This window comes from Cucurbita maxima, unplaced genomic scaffold (genome assembly GCF_002738345.1).
Source record: "Cucurbita maxima cultivar Rimu unplaced genomic scaffold, Cmax_1.0 Cma_Scf00016, whole genome shotgun sequence".
Taxonomy (NCBI): Eukaryota; Viridiplantae; Streptophyta; class Magnoliopsida; order Cucurbitales; family Cucurbitaceae; genus Cucurbita; species Cucurbita maxima.
Genome location: NW_019272032.1, coordinates 2,041,833 through 2,056,957, shown reverse-complemented (window position 1 = coordinate 2,056,957; position 15,125 = coordinate 2,041,833). Strand labels below are relative to the sequence as shown.

General features: G+C 36.8%; 3 protein-coding genes across 3 annotated transcripts; 2 read left to right on the top strand and 1 right to left on the bottom strand.

The window, feature by feature from the left end:
• Positions 1-75: 75 nt before the first annotated feature.
• On the top strand, positions 76-5,541 carry LOC111490749. The gene is made up of 12 exons (XM_023139338.1): positions 76-360; positions 604-744; positions 1,212-1,260; positions 2,391-2,408; positions 3,152-3,267; positions 3,380-3,493; positions 3,803-3,853; positions 4,258-4,346; positions 4,437-4,497; positions 4,583-4,660; positions 4,844-4,945; positions 5,210-5,541. The coding sequence occupies exons 1-12, from the start codon at positions 238-240 to the stop codon at positions 5,333-5,335; spliced, it is 1,068 nt and encodes a 355-aa protein (XP_022995106.1). The 5' UTR covers positions 76-237; the 3' UTR covers positions 5,336-5,541.
• Positions 5,542-7,135: 1,594 nt separating this feature from the next.
• On the top strand, positions 7,136-9,789 carry LOC111490706 (FT-interacting protein 1). The gene has a single exon (XM_023139260.1). The coding sequence runs from the start codon at positions 7,216-7,218 to the stop codon at positions 9,529-9,531; it is 2,316 nt and encodes a 771-aa protein (XP_022995028.1). The 5' UTR covers positions 7,136-7,215; the 3' UTR covers positions 9,532-9,789.
• A 596-nt stretch (positions 9,790-10,385) lies between these two features.
• LOC111490746 (enoyl-[acyl-carrier-protein] reductase [NADH], chloroplastic-like) lies at positions 10,386-14,820 on the bottom strand. The gene is made up of 13 exons (XM_023139335.1): positions 14,608-14,820; positions 13,479-13,786; positions 12,898-13,007; positions 12,740-12,795; positions 12,576-12,660; positions 12,440-12,487; positions 12,075-12,149; positions 11,880-11,991; positions 11,691-11,742; positions 11,464-11,515; positions 11,302-11,359; positions 10,977-11,075; positions 10,386-10,882 (listed from the first exon to the last, which is right to left on the bottom strand). Exons 2-13 carry the CDS (start codon positions 13,750-13,752, stop codon positions 10,728-10,730), a joined length of 1,176 nt encoding a protein of 391 aa, XP_022995103.1. The 5' UTR covers positions 13,753-13,786; positions 14,608-14,820; the 3' UTR covers positions 10,386-10,727.
• Between the last annotated feature and the right edge of the window lie 305 nt (positions 14,821-15,125).

Genomic DNA, 15,125 nt, shown 5'->3' with positions numbered 1-15,125 from the left:
TTCCATAAAATAAGATACACACGTCTTAATCCCATACTTGGAACGTAAATTAGAATTAAATTGATTGACTCGGCAAGTAAATATTAAAAATTTATGAAATTTTAAAATTAATTGCCTTTTCTCTCCTCCCTCGACTGTGGTGTTGGATATCAGCGAAGCCAATAGCCTGTGATTCTGAGAATTTGAGCTAAACAATTTCGAGTTTTCTGGTGGGGAATTGAATCATTGAATTTGAAGATGGCGAATCCTCCCCAGATCGCCATTCTAGGAGCTGGAACTTTCGTCAAGACGCAGTACATTCCCAGACTCGCTGAGATCTCCGATCTTCTTGTTCTTAAGGCTATATGGAGCCGCACCGAGGTCCTTGTATTTTCTTTCCCTCCTCGTCCTTATATTTGTTCGGTGAAAAATCTCAAAGCAATGAAATCAACTTGAAGTGATTTTACCGAAAAACCACTTTATTTTCAGTTCGTAAAACTTCTTTTGTTTCGGTAAAATATTTTTTTCCTCGCATTCGATGCGTATAGAAACTGGAAGAGATGGATGTAGAAATGCGAAGTAAGTTGTTGATTTGAACTAATGGCTAGTAATGCTGGCTTGCAGGCATCAGCCAAAGGTGCTGTCGAACTTGCAAGAAAATATTTTCCGACGGTGGAGTGCAAGTGGGGTGATGCGGGTCTTGATGGTATAATTCAAGACAATTCAATTCCTGGAGTTGCTGTTGTATTGGCTGGGCAAGCTCAGGTATCTTATTCTCGATTTGGTTATATGAATTGCAGACGCACTGACGTTATTGCTCATGTAGTTTTAATCAAATATTATGTATTTCATAGTTTTTGTAAACGTGAATTCATAAATGTGATATCCACTTACGATTTCACAATATTTCTTCCGTAAATGTTATGAAATGTGCTATTTACCTGAAATCTTTTGCCCAATATTCCTTGTGGATTCGACCATATTCCATTCCTAATCTTTAATCCACAGCACTTTATTCAGCTTCCACTCATGAATTAAGAGAAGGATATTTATTACTATTGCCGTCTCATCTAAGATCCATTATACTTAGACCAGACTTGACAACATTGTAAATTTTATTTTGGTGGTAAAGTAAAGGGAGGAATGCACACTCATTACAATTTATATTAACTTTTATGTCGTGGCATTGACACTTTATGTGCTGTTCTTTTCATTTGAGTCATGCCCTGTAGGTTGATATGTCATTGAGATTGCTTAAAGCTGGGAAACATGTCCTCCAAGGTAATTCATGCCTCAACTAAAAATAGACTGAAGTTTTGCTTGCTTCTCTGATTATTTCCTTGTTGATGGATTTACTCAAAACTCATGTGTTTGACCAACTCCTTTTCAAACAGTAGCACAAGTGGTGTTGTGTGCAGTCCATTCTTATGGGCAGTTTGGGCAGTTTGACTTTCACATCCTACGTTAATTGTTTGTGATATATTATGTCACCTCGTGGTTTATCAGTAAATATAGCACATGAATCTCAATGAAGGATGCTGATGTCCTAGAGATGAATCTTATATTGCTAGACAGCTAAGGTCCTTCTCTTTGAGCGTCTAGTTATGCTTATTTTGTCCTGTTAATTTCGATTAAAAGAATAAAACAATAGTTAAGAAGTATAAAATGCAACTCATTCTGCAGATGGCATGAGATTTAGAAGATTTATGTACTTCCGTTTGCGTGACATGTTTTACATGGGCTGTTGATATATTAGTTTGGTCATATTTTGAATTATCTAGTTTTAGATTTGTCTCATGCTATTAGAAAGGAAAAGATTCATTAGTAAAAGGTTAGATTCACAGATTTAATAGAACTCTCTACGATTGAGATCCTCTTATGGTTCTCCACCAGCATGGGTCACTTAGCTTTCACATTCTGTAGTAGTGGTGTGAGTTTTCTACCTGATGATTCGTTGCCTAATATATTTTCTCAAAGATGCATGCTGAACTTATATTAGCATTTTACAAGGGCCAGAATTTCTTTTTAATGTTGATATTTTATAGATGGGATTAATTAAGGGACTGAAAGCTTTAAGGTTTAGGTGCTTCCTCAGTGCTTCTTGGATAGCAGTAGCACTATAATTTTGGTTTCTATCTTTCTTCAAAACTACCAGTGAAAATGACCTTAAGTAAGGTTGTAACATGAAATAATCCAGACCAAATGAAGAAAGAATTTTAGCTCTTACGTTAAGATACTTTCTATTGATATATGGTTCTGTCTGATAGACTAATAATGTTCCCCTTTTTTCCTTATGATTATTATTATTATTGTTTTTAATTTAAATATCTGTGAGTATTCGGTCGACTAATATTCCCCATGTTTGGAATTTTTTTTTTTATGTATTATCTCCCACTTTCATGAATCTGAAGAGAAACCAGCAGCAGCCTGTAAGTATCCTATTTATTCAATTAGTTTCTTTACTATTTTTAAGTATCATCAAATTAGTTGTTCTCGAAATTCTTCCTACTTACTCGTGACATCTGTATTCCTTCCTAAATGGGCCTTTCTTATTTGTACATTAGCTTTTTGGTCACATCCCAATCATGATATCTTGCTGTAAAAATTGATTTTCCCTTGTTGCATCTCAGTCTGTTATGAAGCCCAGCCTCTTGAGAAATGTGAATGTGATCTGGAAATGTAAATCTTTAGTTGCCTATTGCATAGATCTCAATGCATTTCACAATCAGATTTGGCACTAACTATGAAACTGAAAGAAAAATGAAAATTCCGATGGGCCAAAGTTTGAGCCATAGGTCAATAGATAATGCAACTTTATAGATCATAAAGAAAAAAATATTTCATCTTCTAAGTTATATTGAGTTGAATGAAGGTAGGAGCTCTCACCTTAACCTTTTCTAGCAAAGTGAAAAAATAAATAAATAATCAAATGAGTATCATCAACCGTGAACCCCATAACACTTGGAAAGGAAGTGACTTCCCATGAGTAGTGGCACTTGTTTCCTTGATCTTACGGCAACTAATGTCATTTTATTCTATATATATATACAGTGCATTTGTTTTTGAACTCCAGTTAAAAAGCAGCTAAAATGGCTTGGGGCTTTTATCAATTCTCAAAGTTGAAAATGTCAAAAAGTTAATTTTCCTAATTGGCAATATGTTGGTAATGCAGCAAGAAGCGAGTTGGAATATGCACTTTCAAACTACAACTCTATAAGTGCTAATTTTCTTAGTAAACCATTATGGGCTGTGGCAGAAAATTATCGATTTGAACCAGCCTTTGTTGAGGTATTTGTTTGTAGGGTTCTTTCTTTCGTTCTTTCTTTTTTCCTTTTTTTTTTTCCCCTTTTCATTTACGTATTTCCCGTACTTTGGCAATATGCTCGTTATTGCTTTGCAGAGTAAAAACTTAATTGCTGACATTGGGGATATGATGAGCGTCCAAGTGATTGTTGAAGGATCAATGAACAGTTCAAACCCCTATTTCTCAAGCTCTTGGCGGCGTGACTTCACTGTAAGTGTTTTTCTCATAAACCATCTCAACACAATTCTTAGTTATTCTACATGTCGTTTCCCTTTTCCCCATCAAATCATGATTGTCATGTCTAACATTCTTCCATGGGAGAATATGGTACCCCGTATGATACGCATTGGAGTGCCAAATAACAACTCTACTTTTATTGTATGGAAGCTGGGATAAATATTGTTCTGGTCTACATCATGTATTTCCTTGATGTGTTTATCTATTTTATTCCTTTTTTTTTTTTATCACACTAGCATATTCTTATCTTCCATTGACAACATATGTCTTTACTTGTGCCAGGGGGGTTTCATTCTGGATATGGGTGTCCACTTCATTGCTGGATTAAGGATGGTAACGCTTTTGAAACCTTCTTTCACTTCGAAAAAGCATTTGTGAGCTCCATCCTAATGGCTATAGCTTGTTTTTTTTACGAATTCTTAAAGGTCATTGAGCAAACATTACTTTTCTTTTTCAAGGAAATCAAACGTTACTATTACTGCTCCGCTTCATACTCAAAATTGACAAAGCCTATAAATCAGTACACGTCTGTCAATAAGATGACGTGGTGATGAACATTGTATAGCCTGACTATGGGAAAGGCTCTGATCTGTGGTAAAATAATCGCCTAGTCATGCACGACCCTTTTACTTCATTCCTGGCGGCATCACCCTTAATATATAATACCATTTTCCTAGGAAATAATGGTGAACAGATTTTTAGTTTGGAAAATTTTAGTTTCTTATATTTGTCAACAGCTTGTTGGATGTGAGGTGGTCTCGGTGTCAGCAACGACCTCCTACGTGGACAAGTCCTTACCTCCGCCTGATAACATATCCTCGCTCTTGTAAGTTTTGTTCGCCTAGTGCTAATAAATGAGTCCCCAACAAATTTGAAATCCTAAAAATGAAGAATGATGACATTTTCCCTCCTCCAGCCAACTGGAGAATGGATGTTCAGGTGTTTTTGTAATGGTAGTCTCCTCAAGATCACCCAGGGTATGCAGCTATGCAAGAAGTGGAAATTCTTTCTTAATCACTAAAAACATTCATTGGTTTACCGAATGATTTTTAATTTCTGCAGATATTCTGGCGAGTTGTGGGGTTAAAGGGAACGCTGCAGATCGAGCGTGGTAACCAGGATGGAAAACATGGCTATCTGGTACATTGTTTAATCAAACGTCAACCTAGTTTACTTTTTCCAAAAATCTTCAGCTTAGTTTTGGGCACTGGTTCTGAATATCAAAGCTTCAAACCCTCATTTGTCCTAGCGATTCACTAACTTCCATGGTCTTTTTCACCTATGACCCATTTCGTTTTTTGATATCTTTGAGTTGATGTTCAGGTTTCCCTCTCTGATGCTAATGGACAGAATAAATGCTCCTTCTATCCATTCAGTGGAGTTACCGAAGAGCTAAAAACTTTTATTGATGCTATTTCTGCAAAGGTAGCATCAAGACAATCACTACACTAAGTGGTGTTTACTGTTTAGCATGGCTTTTTAAGTGCTTAAAGATGATTAGAAGTTTTACTTTGATTAGTTATCTTATATCTTTTAACTAATTAATTTTTTTATAATTAAAAATAGTCTGAAAAATTCTATTTTTCTTCGAAAATTGCTTATAAAAGATATGTCAAACATACATTACTAAGTTTATTTTGTGATAGTAAAATATAAAATGCAGTGATTCTATTTCTGGTATTATTGCAGGGAAGTGATTATAAAGCTGATGCTCGTATATCTTTTGTGGAGGGTGCTAGGGATGTTGCAGTCCTAGACGCAATGCTTGAATCGGGAGCAAAGCTTGGGGCTCCTGTTCAAGTGAAAAGATTTTAACTTGAGCACACCTAATTAACATGGTGTTTTTCAACAGAATTAGGTACCATTAATGCAGTTTAAATAAAAAATAGCATGTGTTTGAGTGATATGCATTCAAGAAATACTTGAACTACACTTTTCATATTTACTTGCCTCCATTCTTCTGACATTTTGATTGTAATAAAGATGAAATTTGGTCTACAATTCCTTCAACTTTGACTGAATTTATTGCTTGTGCCATTATCTCTCGGCATTTACAGGACACTAGCTTCTTGAGAAGCACATTCGAATACTTCAGAAACCGCCATTAAAAGCCAGTGATTCCACACAAACCCATCAAAACCAAACATAGTTAGATTGAAATTAGATTTCAATTTTGTTACTTTTGAAATTACACCGAAACATGCCTTTAAGAATTTTAAATCAAACACAATCTTCATGCTATAAATTTTGATTTTAACCATTTCAAAATCATGTTCACTACAAACAACATCCCAATCTCAACTAAATATGGAAACGTATTATCATATTCTAGTGTTGATTCTCTTGGGAATAAGAGGGTTGGGTGAAGTAATTCTGGGACTAAACTTTTACTCAAAACCAATCCAACCAACCACACCTAACACACATTGTGTCTAATTATTTGCTCAACCACCCAACAATCTGAAATAGCTAACACTATCCTTGCCTTCTTGGTTTCCCTATCAAACACTTAAACTCACAATTGACTGGTCTTTCAATGCAAGAGGTTGTCCGTTGTTTTCCCAGCTGGCCTTTGCCTTATCAAGACTTCTTTATTTCGGATATCATTGTCCCCTTCGGAGCTTAGCGAGATATAATTCAACTTCTTCCCATTTGGAGAGGGTGCTTGAACGGACAACATCAGACAACCCTCTTGCACTCGTCCAAAAACCAACCACAGCTTTCCACACGTGCGCTATGCTATTTGTCTGCACCTGCTATGGTCATAGAAAAAAAGTTGTTATCTTGTTGGTTTTTATCTGTGCCCTTTTCAGAGATTCAGTCTTCATGTTCAGATTTCGGCCCCACATTCTCCCAAAACCCACTTTCTAATTCAGTTCACTCTTTTAGGACCTTTCATTTCAACCCTTCAGCTCCATTTCATGTACTAAGCTCTCTGTTCAACAGTGCTTTGAGAAAGGTCAATTCTTTTTTGTTCTTTTTCCTTTAACAAACCCATCCTTTCTCCTTGAAGTTGCGTAGTTTTATCTACATATTATTTTATCAGGTTGGTTGGAGTGGTTATAGCTAATGTTATTTTATGAGGTCTTGTTTTCTTCTAGTTCTGGCTATTATCAAGCATTTAAACAAACGAGCTGTCTTTCCTTGAACTTGGAGGTTACTTCTTGTCTTAAATCCATTACTTGTAAAATGGAATCTGTTTATTTGCCTAGGAGTAGATTGCAGCGCATTATGATTCTCGTTTAGCATGAGAAATGGCTCTGTTTTCTGTTCTTGGTTGCCGAGAAAGTGCTTGCAATAAGAAGGGTAAATGTGAAGTAAACAAATATGCAAGTGTACGTTAAACTGGGAATTGAACAAATTCCATGAGAATCGAGTTTCATGTGGATTTTCCATCTTTTATTAACTGAACAAGTGAGTTCATCAAAAGAGTGAAACTATGGTGATCTCTTTTTTCATCTGCAGGTGCTTTTGCAACAGAGTTGGAAGGACTCACAGAAGCTATCTGAGTGTTCCAGAATTTCATCCCTGTCTATGTTTTCTTTGCTTCTAGTTGCTCTATTACAAATCTCGCCTAATAATTCTTGATAAACTTGCATTGAGATTTGTAGAATTTGAGTTGAGGAAGTTGAAGGCTATACTTATTCTGAGTGTATAAAAGTTTATTGCTTTTTGATATCAGGCAGAGTAGAAAGATGCAGAAGCCTCTTCAACCTCATGATTTTTCTCTTAAGGAGACCTATCCTAAAATAGGCGCGGTGTCACTAATGGGAGACAAGCTGTCTAATACGTATGACCTTGTGGAGCAAATGCAATACCTTTATGTTTATGTGGTGAAAGCTAAAGATTTACATGGAAAAGAAGTCACTGGTAGCTGTGATCCTTATGTGGAAGTGAAACTTGGAAATTATAAGGGAACAACAAAACACTTTGAGAAGAAGTCCAATCCTGAGTGGAAACAAGTTTTTGCTTTCTCAAGAGAACGAATCCAAGCGTCTCTTTTGGAAGTGGTCGTGAAAGACAAGGCTTATGTAATAGATGATTTCATGGGGCGGGCTATTTTCGATCTCAACGATGCTCCAAAACGTGTCCCTCCTGACAGTCCGCTGGCACCGCAATGGTATAGGCTGGAGGATCGAAAGGGGGATAAAGTCAAAGGAGAGCTTATGTTGGCTGTGTGGATGGGAACTCAAGCAGATGAAGCATTTCCTGATGCCTGGCATTCAGATGCTGCAACTGTGGGATCTGAAGCCATTGCTAGCATCAGATCAAAGGTTTATCTTTCTCCCAAACTTTGGTATGTAAGAGTAAATATCATTGAAGCTCAGGATCTAGTACTGAGTGATAAAAGTAGGTATCCAGAAGTTTTTGTGAAGGTTATTATTGGGGCTCAAGCTATAAGAACCAGGATATCTCAAAGCAAGACTATAAACCCAATGTGGAATGAGGACTTACTGTTTGTGGCTGCTGAGCCATTTGAGGAGCCATTGCTTCTGACAGTAGAAGACAAGGTGGCATCAAACAAAGACGAAATTCTAGGGAGGTGTTTGATTCCCCTGCAAAATGTGCAGAGGCGATTAGATCATAAACCTGTTAGCACTAGATGGTATAATCTTGAGAAACATATTATTGCAGATGGTGAACAGAAAAAAGAAGTTAAGTTTGCCAGTAGGATTCATCTTAGGATTTGTTTGGATGGTGGGTATCATGTGTTGGATGAGTCAACCCACTACAGTAGTGATCTTAGGCCTACTGCAAAACAGTTGTGGAAATCTAGTATTGGGATTTTTGAGTTGGGGATTCTTAGTGCTCAAGGGCTCATACCAATGAAGATGAAAGATAGCAGAGGGACGACTGATTCCTATTGCGTGGCAAAATACGGACAGAAGTGGGTTCGAACGAGGACTATTGTAGACAGTTTCACTCCGAAGTGGAACGAACAGTACACTTGGGAGGTTTTTGATCCCTGCACTGTTATTACTATTGGGGTGTTTGATAATGGTTATATAGGTGGGGGAAGCAGCGTAAAAGATTCAAGGATTGGAAAAGTTCGGATTCGGCTATCGACCCTTGAAACTGAGAGGGTCTACACTCATTCATATCCTCTTCTGGTCCTTCATTCTTCAGGAGTGAAGAAAATGGGTGAAGTGCAGTTGGCTGTAAGGTTTAGTTGTTCATCTTTGATTAACATGCTGCATATGTACTCCAGCCCATTGTTGCCAAAAATGCATTACATTCACCCATTATCAGTAATTCAGCTTGATAGCTTAAGGCGCCAGGCTATGCAAATTGTGTCGATGAGACTAGGCCGTGCCGAGCCTGCGTTGAGGAAAGAGGTCGTCGAGTATATGTTGGATGTGGATTCACATATGTGGAGCATGAGGAGAAGCAAAGCCAATTTCTTCAGAATAATGGGAGTTTTAAGTGGCTTGATGGCCTTGGGTAAATGGTTTGATCATATTTGCAACTGGAAGAACCCCATTACAACAATATTAATTCACATCCTTTTCATCATTTTAGTTCTTTATCCCGAGCTCATTCTTCCAACCATCTTTCTCTACCTTTTCGTTATCGGTATTTGGAACTTCAGGCGTAGGCCTAGACACCCCCAACACATGGACACCAGGTTGTCTCATGCTGATGCAACTCATCCTGATGAACTAGATGAAGAATTTGACTCCTTTCCTACATCCCGATCTACCGATATCATTCGGATGAGATACGACCGCCTTCGGAGCATAGCCGGGAGGGTGCAAACTGTGGTCGGGGATCTTGCAACTCAAGGAGAAAGGTTTCAGTCGCTACTGAGTTGGAGAGATCCAAGAGCAAGTGCTATCTTTGTAACATTCTGCTTGATTGCCGCTATAATTTTGTATGTTACACCATTTCAAGTTATTTGCCTCGTTGCAGGCATTTATGTGCTGAGGCATCCAAGATTTCGCCACAAACTTCCTTCGGTTCCTTCAACCTTCTTTAGAAGATTGCCTGCAAGATCAGACAGCATGTTGTGAGCAGAAGTTTATTTGAATTAATGTTCATTGCCTGTTTATATGTATTCTCCATTACATTAACTAGTCTCTTGAAACTCCCTCTCCTTTGGTTTGTTCACTCAACTCCATCTCCTTCGATTTGTTCAGATTTGTTCACTTCAGAAGTCAATGTTTAATGGTATTCAACTCAGCTCCATCTACTTCGGTTTGTTCACTTCAGAAGTCAATGTTTAATGGTATTCAACTACATAAATCGAAAAGGAAATATTTATTGGTTCTACCTTCTATTTTTATGAGAAGGAATCTTTTTACAAAGGATTGGGTGGGTCCAGACCTTCTATGGAGTTGATTGTGAGATCCCACCTCAAAAGAGAACAAAACATTCTTATCTCACATCAAAAGAGAACAAAGCATTCTTTAAAAGGAGGTAGAAACCTCCTCTTAGCAAGACACATTTTAAAAATCTTGAATGGAATCAGAAGAGAACAAAGCATTCTTTAAAAGGATGTAGAAACCTCCTCTTAGCAAGACACATTTTAAAAATCTTGAATGGAATCAGAAGAGAACAAAGCATTCTTTACAAGAGTGTAGAAACCTCTTCTTAGCAAGACACATTTTAAAAACCTTGAAGGAAAGCTTGAAAGGGACTATATAAAGGTATAAAAACCTCCTCTTAGCTAGACACATTTTAAAAACCTTAAATGAAAGCTTGAAAGGAAAAACCTCAAATGAAAGCTTGAAAGGGAAAATGACAATATCCACTAGCGCTAAGATTTTTGAAACTTTTTCTACAAAGGTGCAAGGCTTAGTGACATCTCGTAATGAATAATTGGCACATGGCTTGCCATAATTTCAGATTTTTTCATGATATTTCATTAAAATCTTAAGATATCCATTTTGATTCGTGGCCGAATCAGTGGAAAAGTCAAGTGTTCAAATTATTCCTCAGAATAAGAAGAAATATTCTGAAACATAACGTACTATCACAATGCCTGCATCCAGATTTGGAAGTTTTGGAACTACCCTCTTGTGGCGGTTACAGTGGGCATAATCAGAAACAAAAATCCAAAATCGAGGCAGCTTAGCCAAGCCATTCTCCTAGAACCAATTCCAACAATAGGAAAGAAGAGTCATGAACTAGCTGAGGCAACAACACTCTAGGCTAAACTTCCTAAACTTGGCAAGGCCATCATCAATCAACCAATCTGCAAGCAAATTTAGTGCTTGTCTGTTGGAATATCTAGATCCTTGAACATCGGGCTATCAACTCCCACGCCCATTGCATTCAACCCATTATCTACATAAATAACAGCTCCAGTAATAGCAGAAGCCAGAGGTGATGCCAAGAAGGCAGCTGTATTCCCCACCTCCTCTGTTTCATTGTATTAAAAGGAGCATTTCAGTACGAATCAATAATGGTAAAGTGAGAAAAGGAGAATGCCCACAAGAATTGATGGAAATTTTACCAGCAGATAGTTCTTTCTGCAGAGGTGCATTGACCGATGAATAGTCAATCATCATGTCAATAAACCCGATTGCTTTTGCAGCTCGACTTCTTAGCGGACCTGAACACAAGCAGGAAATGGATATAAGAGTAGTGAATTCAAGAGTTTCCAAGTGGAAATTCACATATAGAAACTTTAGTAATATTGTGATTCCTAAAAGGAACAAGAAACACATAATTCAATGTAAATCTAGATAAAATGCCTTTTCAGTTTGGCAGATACTGTGTTGTGTTTTCAGAAAAATAAAATAGTGAAAAAAAAAGAAAAACAGAAGGGCAAAGTTTACCCGCAGATATTGTGTTGACTCTGATTTTGTGCTTTCTTCCAGCTTCAAAAGCAAGTACCTAAAAGAAGAATAACCAAATTCCAAAATACAACACTCTCATTATGGTAAGAAAGAATAGTTCCAGCCTCACAGAAAGAGAGAAATAGAGGGAAAATTTTTTACTCGTGTATCACTCTCCAAAGCAGCCTTGGCAGAACTCATGCCACCTCCATACCTGAATTAAGAATACGATTACAGTGATATACAAGTGAAATTTTGGTGATACAGACCACCCTTATAAGAGAAAAATGTAGTTTAATTGAGAAGAGTTGTAAGAGAAAGCAAAGGGGGCAAGCCAAGCATATTTTCCTTGAATATAAGGTTGCCAAGCAAACATGTTACATGCATACCCTGGAATGATTCTTTCAGAAGCTATGTACGTGAGGGATAATGAAGCACCACCTATAACAAAAACCAAAGTTCTCCTTATATATGCTTTCCTTGTCTCGCCTAACAAATAACTGGAAAAAGAAAAGGCTTGGGCTACTGTGTAAAAGGCAAAAAACGAAAGTCTTTACAATGGAAATATTTCAACATGCCTGGATTCATGATTGGAACGAAATGCTTCAGTAGAGATATATAAGAGTAGCTTGATGCAGATAAAGCTGCTAGATAACCATTCCGAGATGTTTCCAACAGAGGTTTCGTTACCTATTACAAAGAGCATCTTTGTTTTATGGAAAACAAGCAAGGTTCGAAAGGCTATTATTGAATGAAACTCCCTAGCTAAATACCTCCGGTCCATTAGCAAGGGAGTGCACAAGAATGTCAATGCTGCCAAAATCTTGCTTCACGCACTCAGCAACTTCCTGCAAGAAGTTTTACATTTTTTCAGAGCATTAAAATAGAAGCATGCAAATACATTAGGAAGGTCCAATGAGATAATGACTCAGACGTGAGCAAACTCCAGCACAATTCATTCAAGCAACGCTCTCATGCATATAAAACAACAAGAGATACTAGCTACTTGGCTTTTGGCTTTATCAGTTGTATAATCTTGTAGCAGGACTTCAAATTCATTCACGTGGAAAATCCACCATATCACTAAGAAAATATTTTCCATATATAGAGGTATTCAAAGGGAATGCTATGTGTGTACCTTCACAGTCCAATTTGAGGATCCTGCATAGCGTTTGTTTGTTTTTATCTGCATGGATTGGAGAAACAAGCATGCTCAACACAGAGAATATCAGAGAATTAAAGATTTACCATACCAATAGAGATTGAAAAATTACATCTTCGGGAACATCCTCAGGGCTGTCAAAAACTGCATCTAGAGGATATACTTTTGTGATCTCCATAAGTGAACCATCGGGCAGTCTGAAATATTGAACTGTTTATAGGGAAATAACAATTTACTTCGGTAAAAATAAGGATAAAAATAAGAATGATATCTTACACTCGTGATTCATCGAACTTTCCACGTCTGAAGCTGGATTCAAAAATGTTCAAGGCCTGAAGAAGAAAAGTTTCTAATGCTAAACATTGGCCCAAGAGATAACCAAAAAGATTTGTGCAAAAAAGACATTAACTACTTGAGCAAGCTATTTCACTTACAGGCACCCACGTGCCAACAAGAATTTCAGCACCAGCTGCGGCAAGAGCTTTTGCAATCGCCCACCCATATCCATTATCATCAGCTACACCAGCGATAAATGCTCTCTTACCTACGCATCAGAAAACTAGGTTCGTTGAAAAATTTTCATGTAATTGTTAATTTTCAAGTATTTCATGTCTGGACCAAAAAAAAAGAAAAAAAAAAAATCCCAGAAGCACAACAGGAAATTAGAAGTCGTGAAAATAAAGTAATAGCAAATGGACAATCCCTCTTGTACATTAGACGTGACAGCTCTTATGATCATAATGCGATTAATAGTTGTTACTCTTAAGATTAAAAAAAATCAAGCTTTCCTTGAGAGATATGAAAGAATGTACAAGGAATATAAGAAAATCAGTCCCATAGAAAGGGATTACAATTCATAGAACCTGGTTATTGCAGTTGAGAGGGGTGGTGAAAGAAGCCTCGGTAATATACTATGGATCACAATTATTAATGGAAAGCGAACCAAGAAGATAGAAATGGATAAAGAAACTAAAAGAAAAAAAAATAATGAAAAATAGATTGCGAGAACTCTAACCTTTTAGATCAATTGACAGCCCAGAGATAGGCTTACTATCATTAGCTTCAGCCGTTGCTTTGGTTACAGTTCTCTCATTTTTCACTGAAGACGAGACGAACCTCCGCTGGAAAAATGGTAAAGATGATATATTGCTAGAACTTGAAAGCTTAGCAAATGATGGTGCTTTAGAATTGCCAATAAGGGTAGTTCCAAATGGCTTGAAGCCTTTCCTTGAGGGCAATTGGCAGTGTTTTAGTGTCGCAATCTGAATGTTAGAAGCTGCAGCTGCCATCTTCAGGAACTGTCTCACAGAAGAGAATCGAGATCTGCCCAATTTTAAGCCATGAGAACAACAAGGAGCTCAAGCTTCAATGTTAAATAAAAGACTTTTTCACTTACAGGAAGTTGATTGGAGGCGGGAAAAAAAATATTGTTCTAACTTGGATATTTTTTAATGTCTCAACAGACAACTTAAAATAGAACTCAAGATTCTGTGTTTTCTAGCTATGTTTAGTTGTTTAAAAATTAGGATAATTTTTAGAAGCAATCCACTAATATAACAAATATTCACGATCCTAAGTGCCAAATTGCGACAGGAAATGCCAAGCTAGTTCATTTCCTCTTAAATATTAATGACCCTGATAAATTAGAAAAGGACCAAACCAAACCTGTAAATCTCGATACAGAAAAACTCATCTCCACGCAAAAAGACACAATTTTCTAATTACATTGGTTTTTCTTATCCCCAACTACTTACTTTCCACAACATTATCCAGGAAGAAAAATAATAGCATCGCTATGGAAGATGAACAAGCTTTCAGTGGCATAACAAAATTTCATTGGTCAGTTAACAAATCGCTTAAACCAATTTTTCATAGTAAGCTAAAACAGACAAGAGACACGCTCCATGAATCCAAGAAATATATCAAAATTTATCGACATAACATTACTCGCATTGGGAAACAGAAATTAAAGAGAGTAACAAAATCGCAATTATCAAAACCCATAGATCTACCAGTTTAGCTTGGACCAGAAAATAAAACGAGATATAATCAACAAATGGTGGAAACAAGCTTCAGTGTCTCGAACCACTGAAATGGCATTGAGAAGCTGCCGATTACACTTAAAGATGAGAAGAATTGCTTACATTTTTGCGACAGAAAACGCCAATGCGGAGAGAAGGGGATTTGGAACAGTTAAAGAGAAGGGCCAGGGTTTTCCCGAAGAGAAATCAAACAGAAATAAATGGGTTGGAAACAAGAACGGTGGAGTTTGCAGATTATAGGAGTTTCGATGATAACAAAGATGGAAAGGGCTTCGAAAATGTCGACAATCGTTAGGTAGATCCTGGATTCACTATGCTCTCAGTTTTCGCTTTTTTTTTTTTTTTTTTTTTTTTTTTTTTTTTTTTTTTCAATATCGCAATGGCAAATAACAAGATGAAGCATGCAGAACGAGTCTAGACGGATTTACTCACCGAAGTTGAAAAATCTTCAATAAAATCGCCTTTAGCTGCAGAAATGAAAGCTCTATTTCAAAATCTATATATANTTTTTTTTTTTTTTTTTTTTTTTTTTTTTTTTTTTTTTTTTTTTTTTTTTATAAATAATTTTATTTTATTTTTCAAATAAACCATTCTTCCTTTGTATTAATCGCGTAATTTTT

What these genes read in the sequence shown, in the direction of transcription:
- LOC111490749 (XM_023139338.1), top strand. Translation starts at nt 238, where the DNA reads ATGGCGAATCCTCCCCAGATCGCCATTCTAGGAGCTGGAACTTTCGTC. An exon ending in TCTCCTCAAGATCACCCAGG is followed by an intron (nt 4,498 to 4,582) that starts GTATGCAGCTAT and finishes TAATTTCTGCAG; the next exon opens with ATATTCTGGCGAGTTGTGGG. An exon ending in TTGATGCTATTTCTGCAAAG is followed by an intron (nt 4,946 to 5,209) that starts GTAGCATCAAGA and finishes GTATTATTGCAG; the next exon opens with GGAAGTGATTATAAAGCTGA.
- LOC111490706 (XM_023139260.1), top strand. Translation starts at nt 7,216, where the DNA reads ATGCAGAAGCCTCTTCAACCTCATGATTTTTCTCTTAAGGAGACCTAT.
- LOC111490746 (XM_023139335.1), bottom strand. Translation starts at nt 13,752, where the DNA reads ATGGCAGCTGCAGCTTCTAACATTCAGATTGCGACACTAAAACACTGC. An exon ending in CTGAGGATGTTCCCGAAGAT is followed by an intron (nt 12,488 to 12,575) that starts GTAATTTTTCAA and finishes CAATCCATGCAG; the next exon opens with ATAAAAACAAACAAACGCTA. An exon ending in CGTTCCAATCATGAATCCAG is followed by an intron (nt 11,743 to 11,879) that starts GCATGTTGAAAT and finishes TTTTTGTTATAG; the next exon opens with GTGGTGCTTCATTATCCCTC.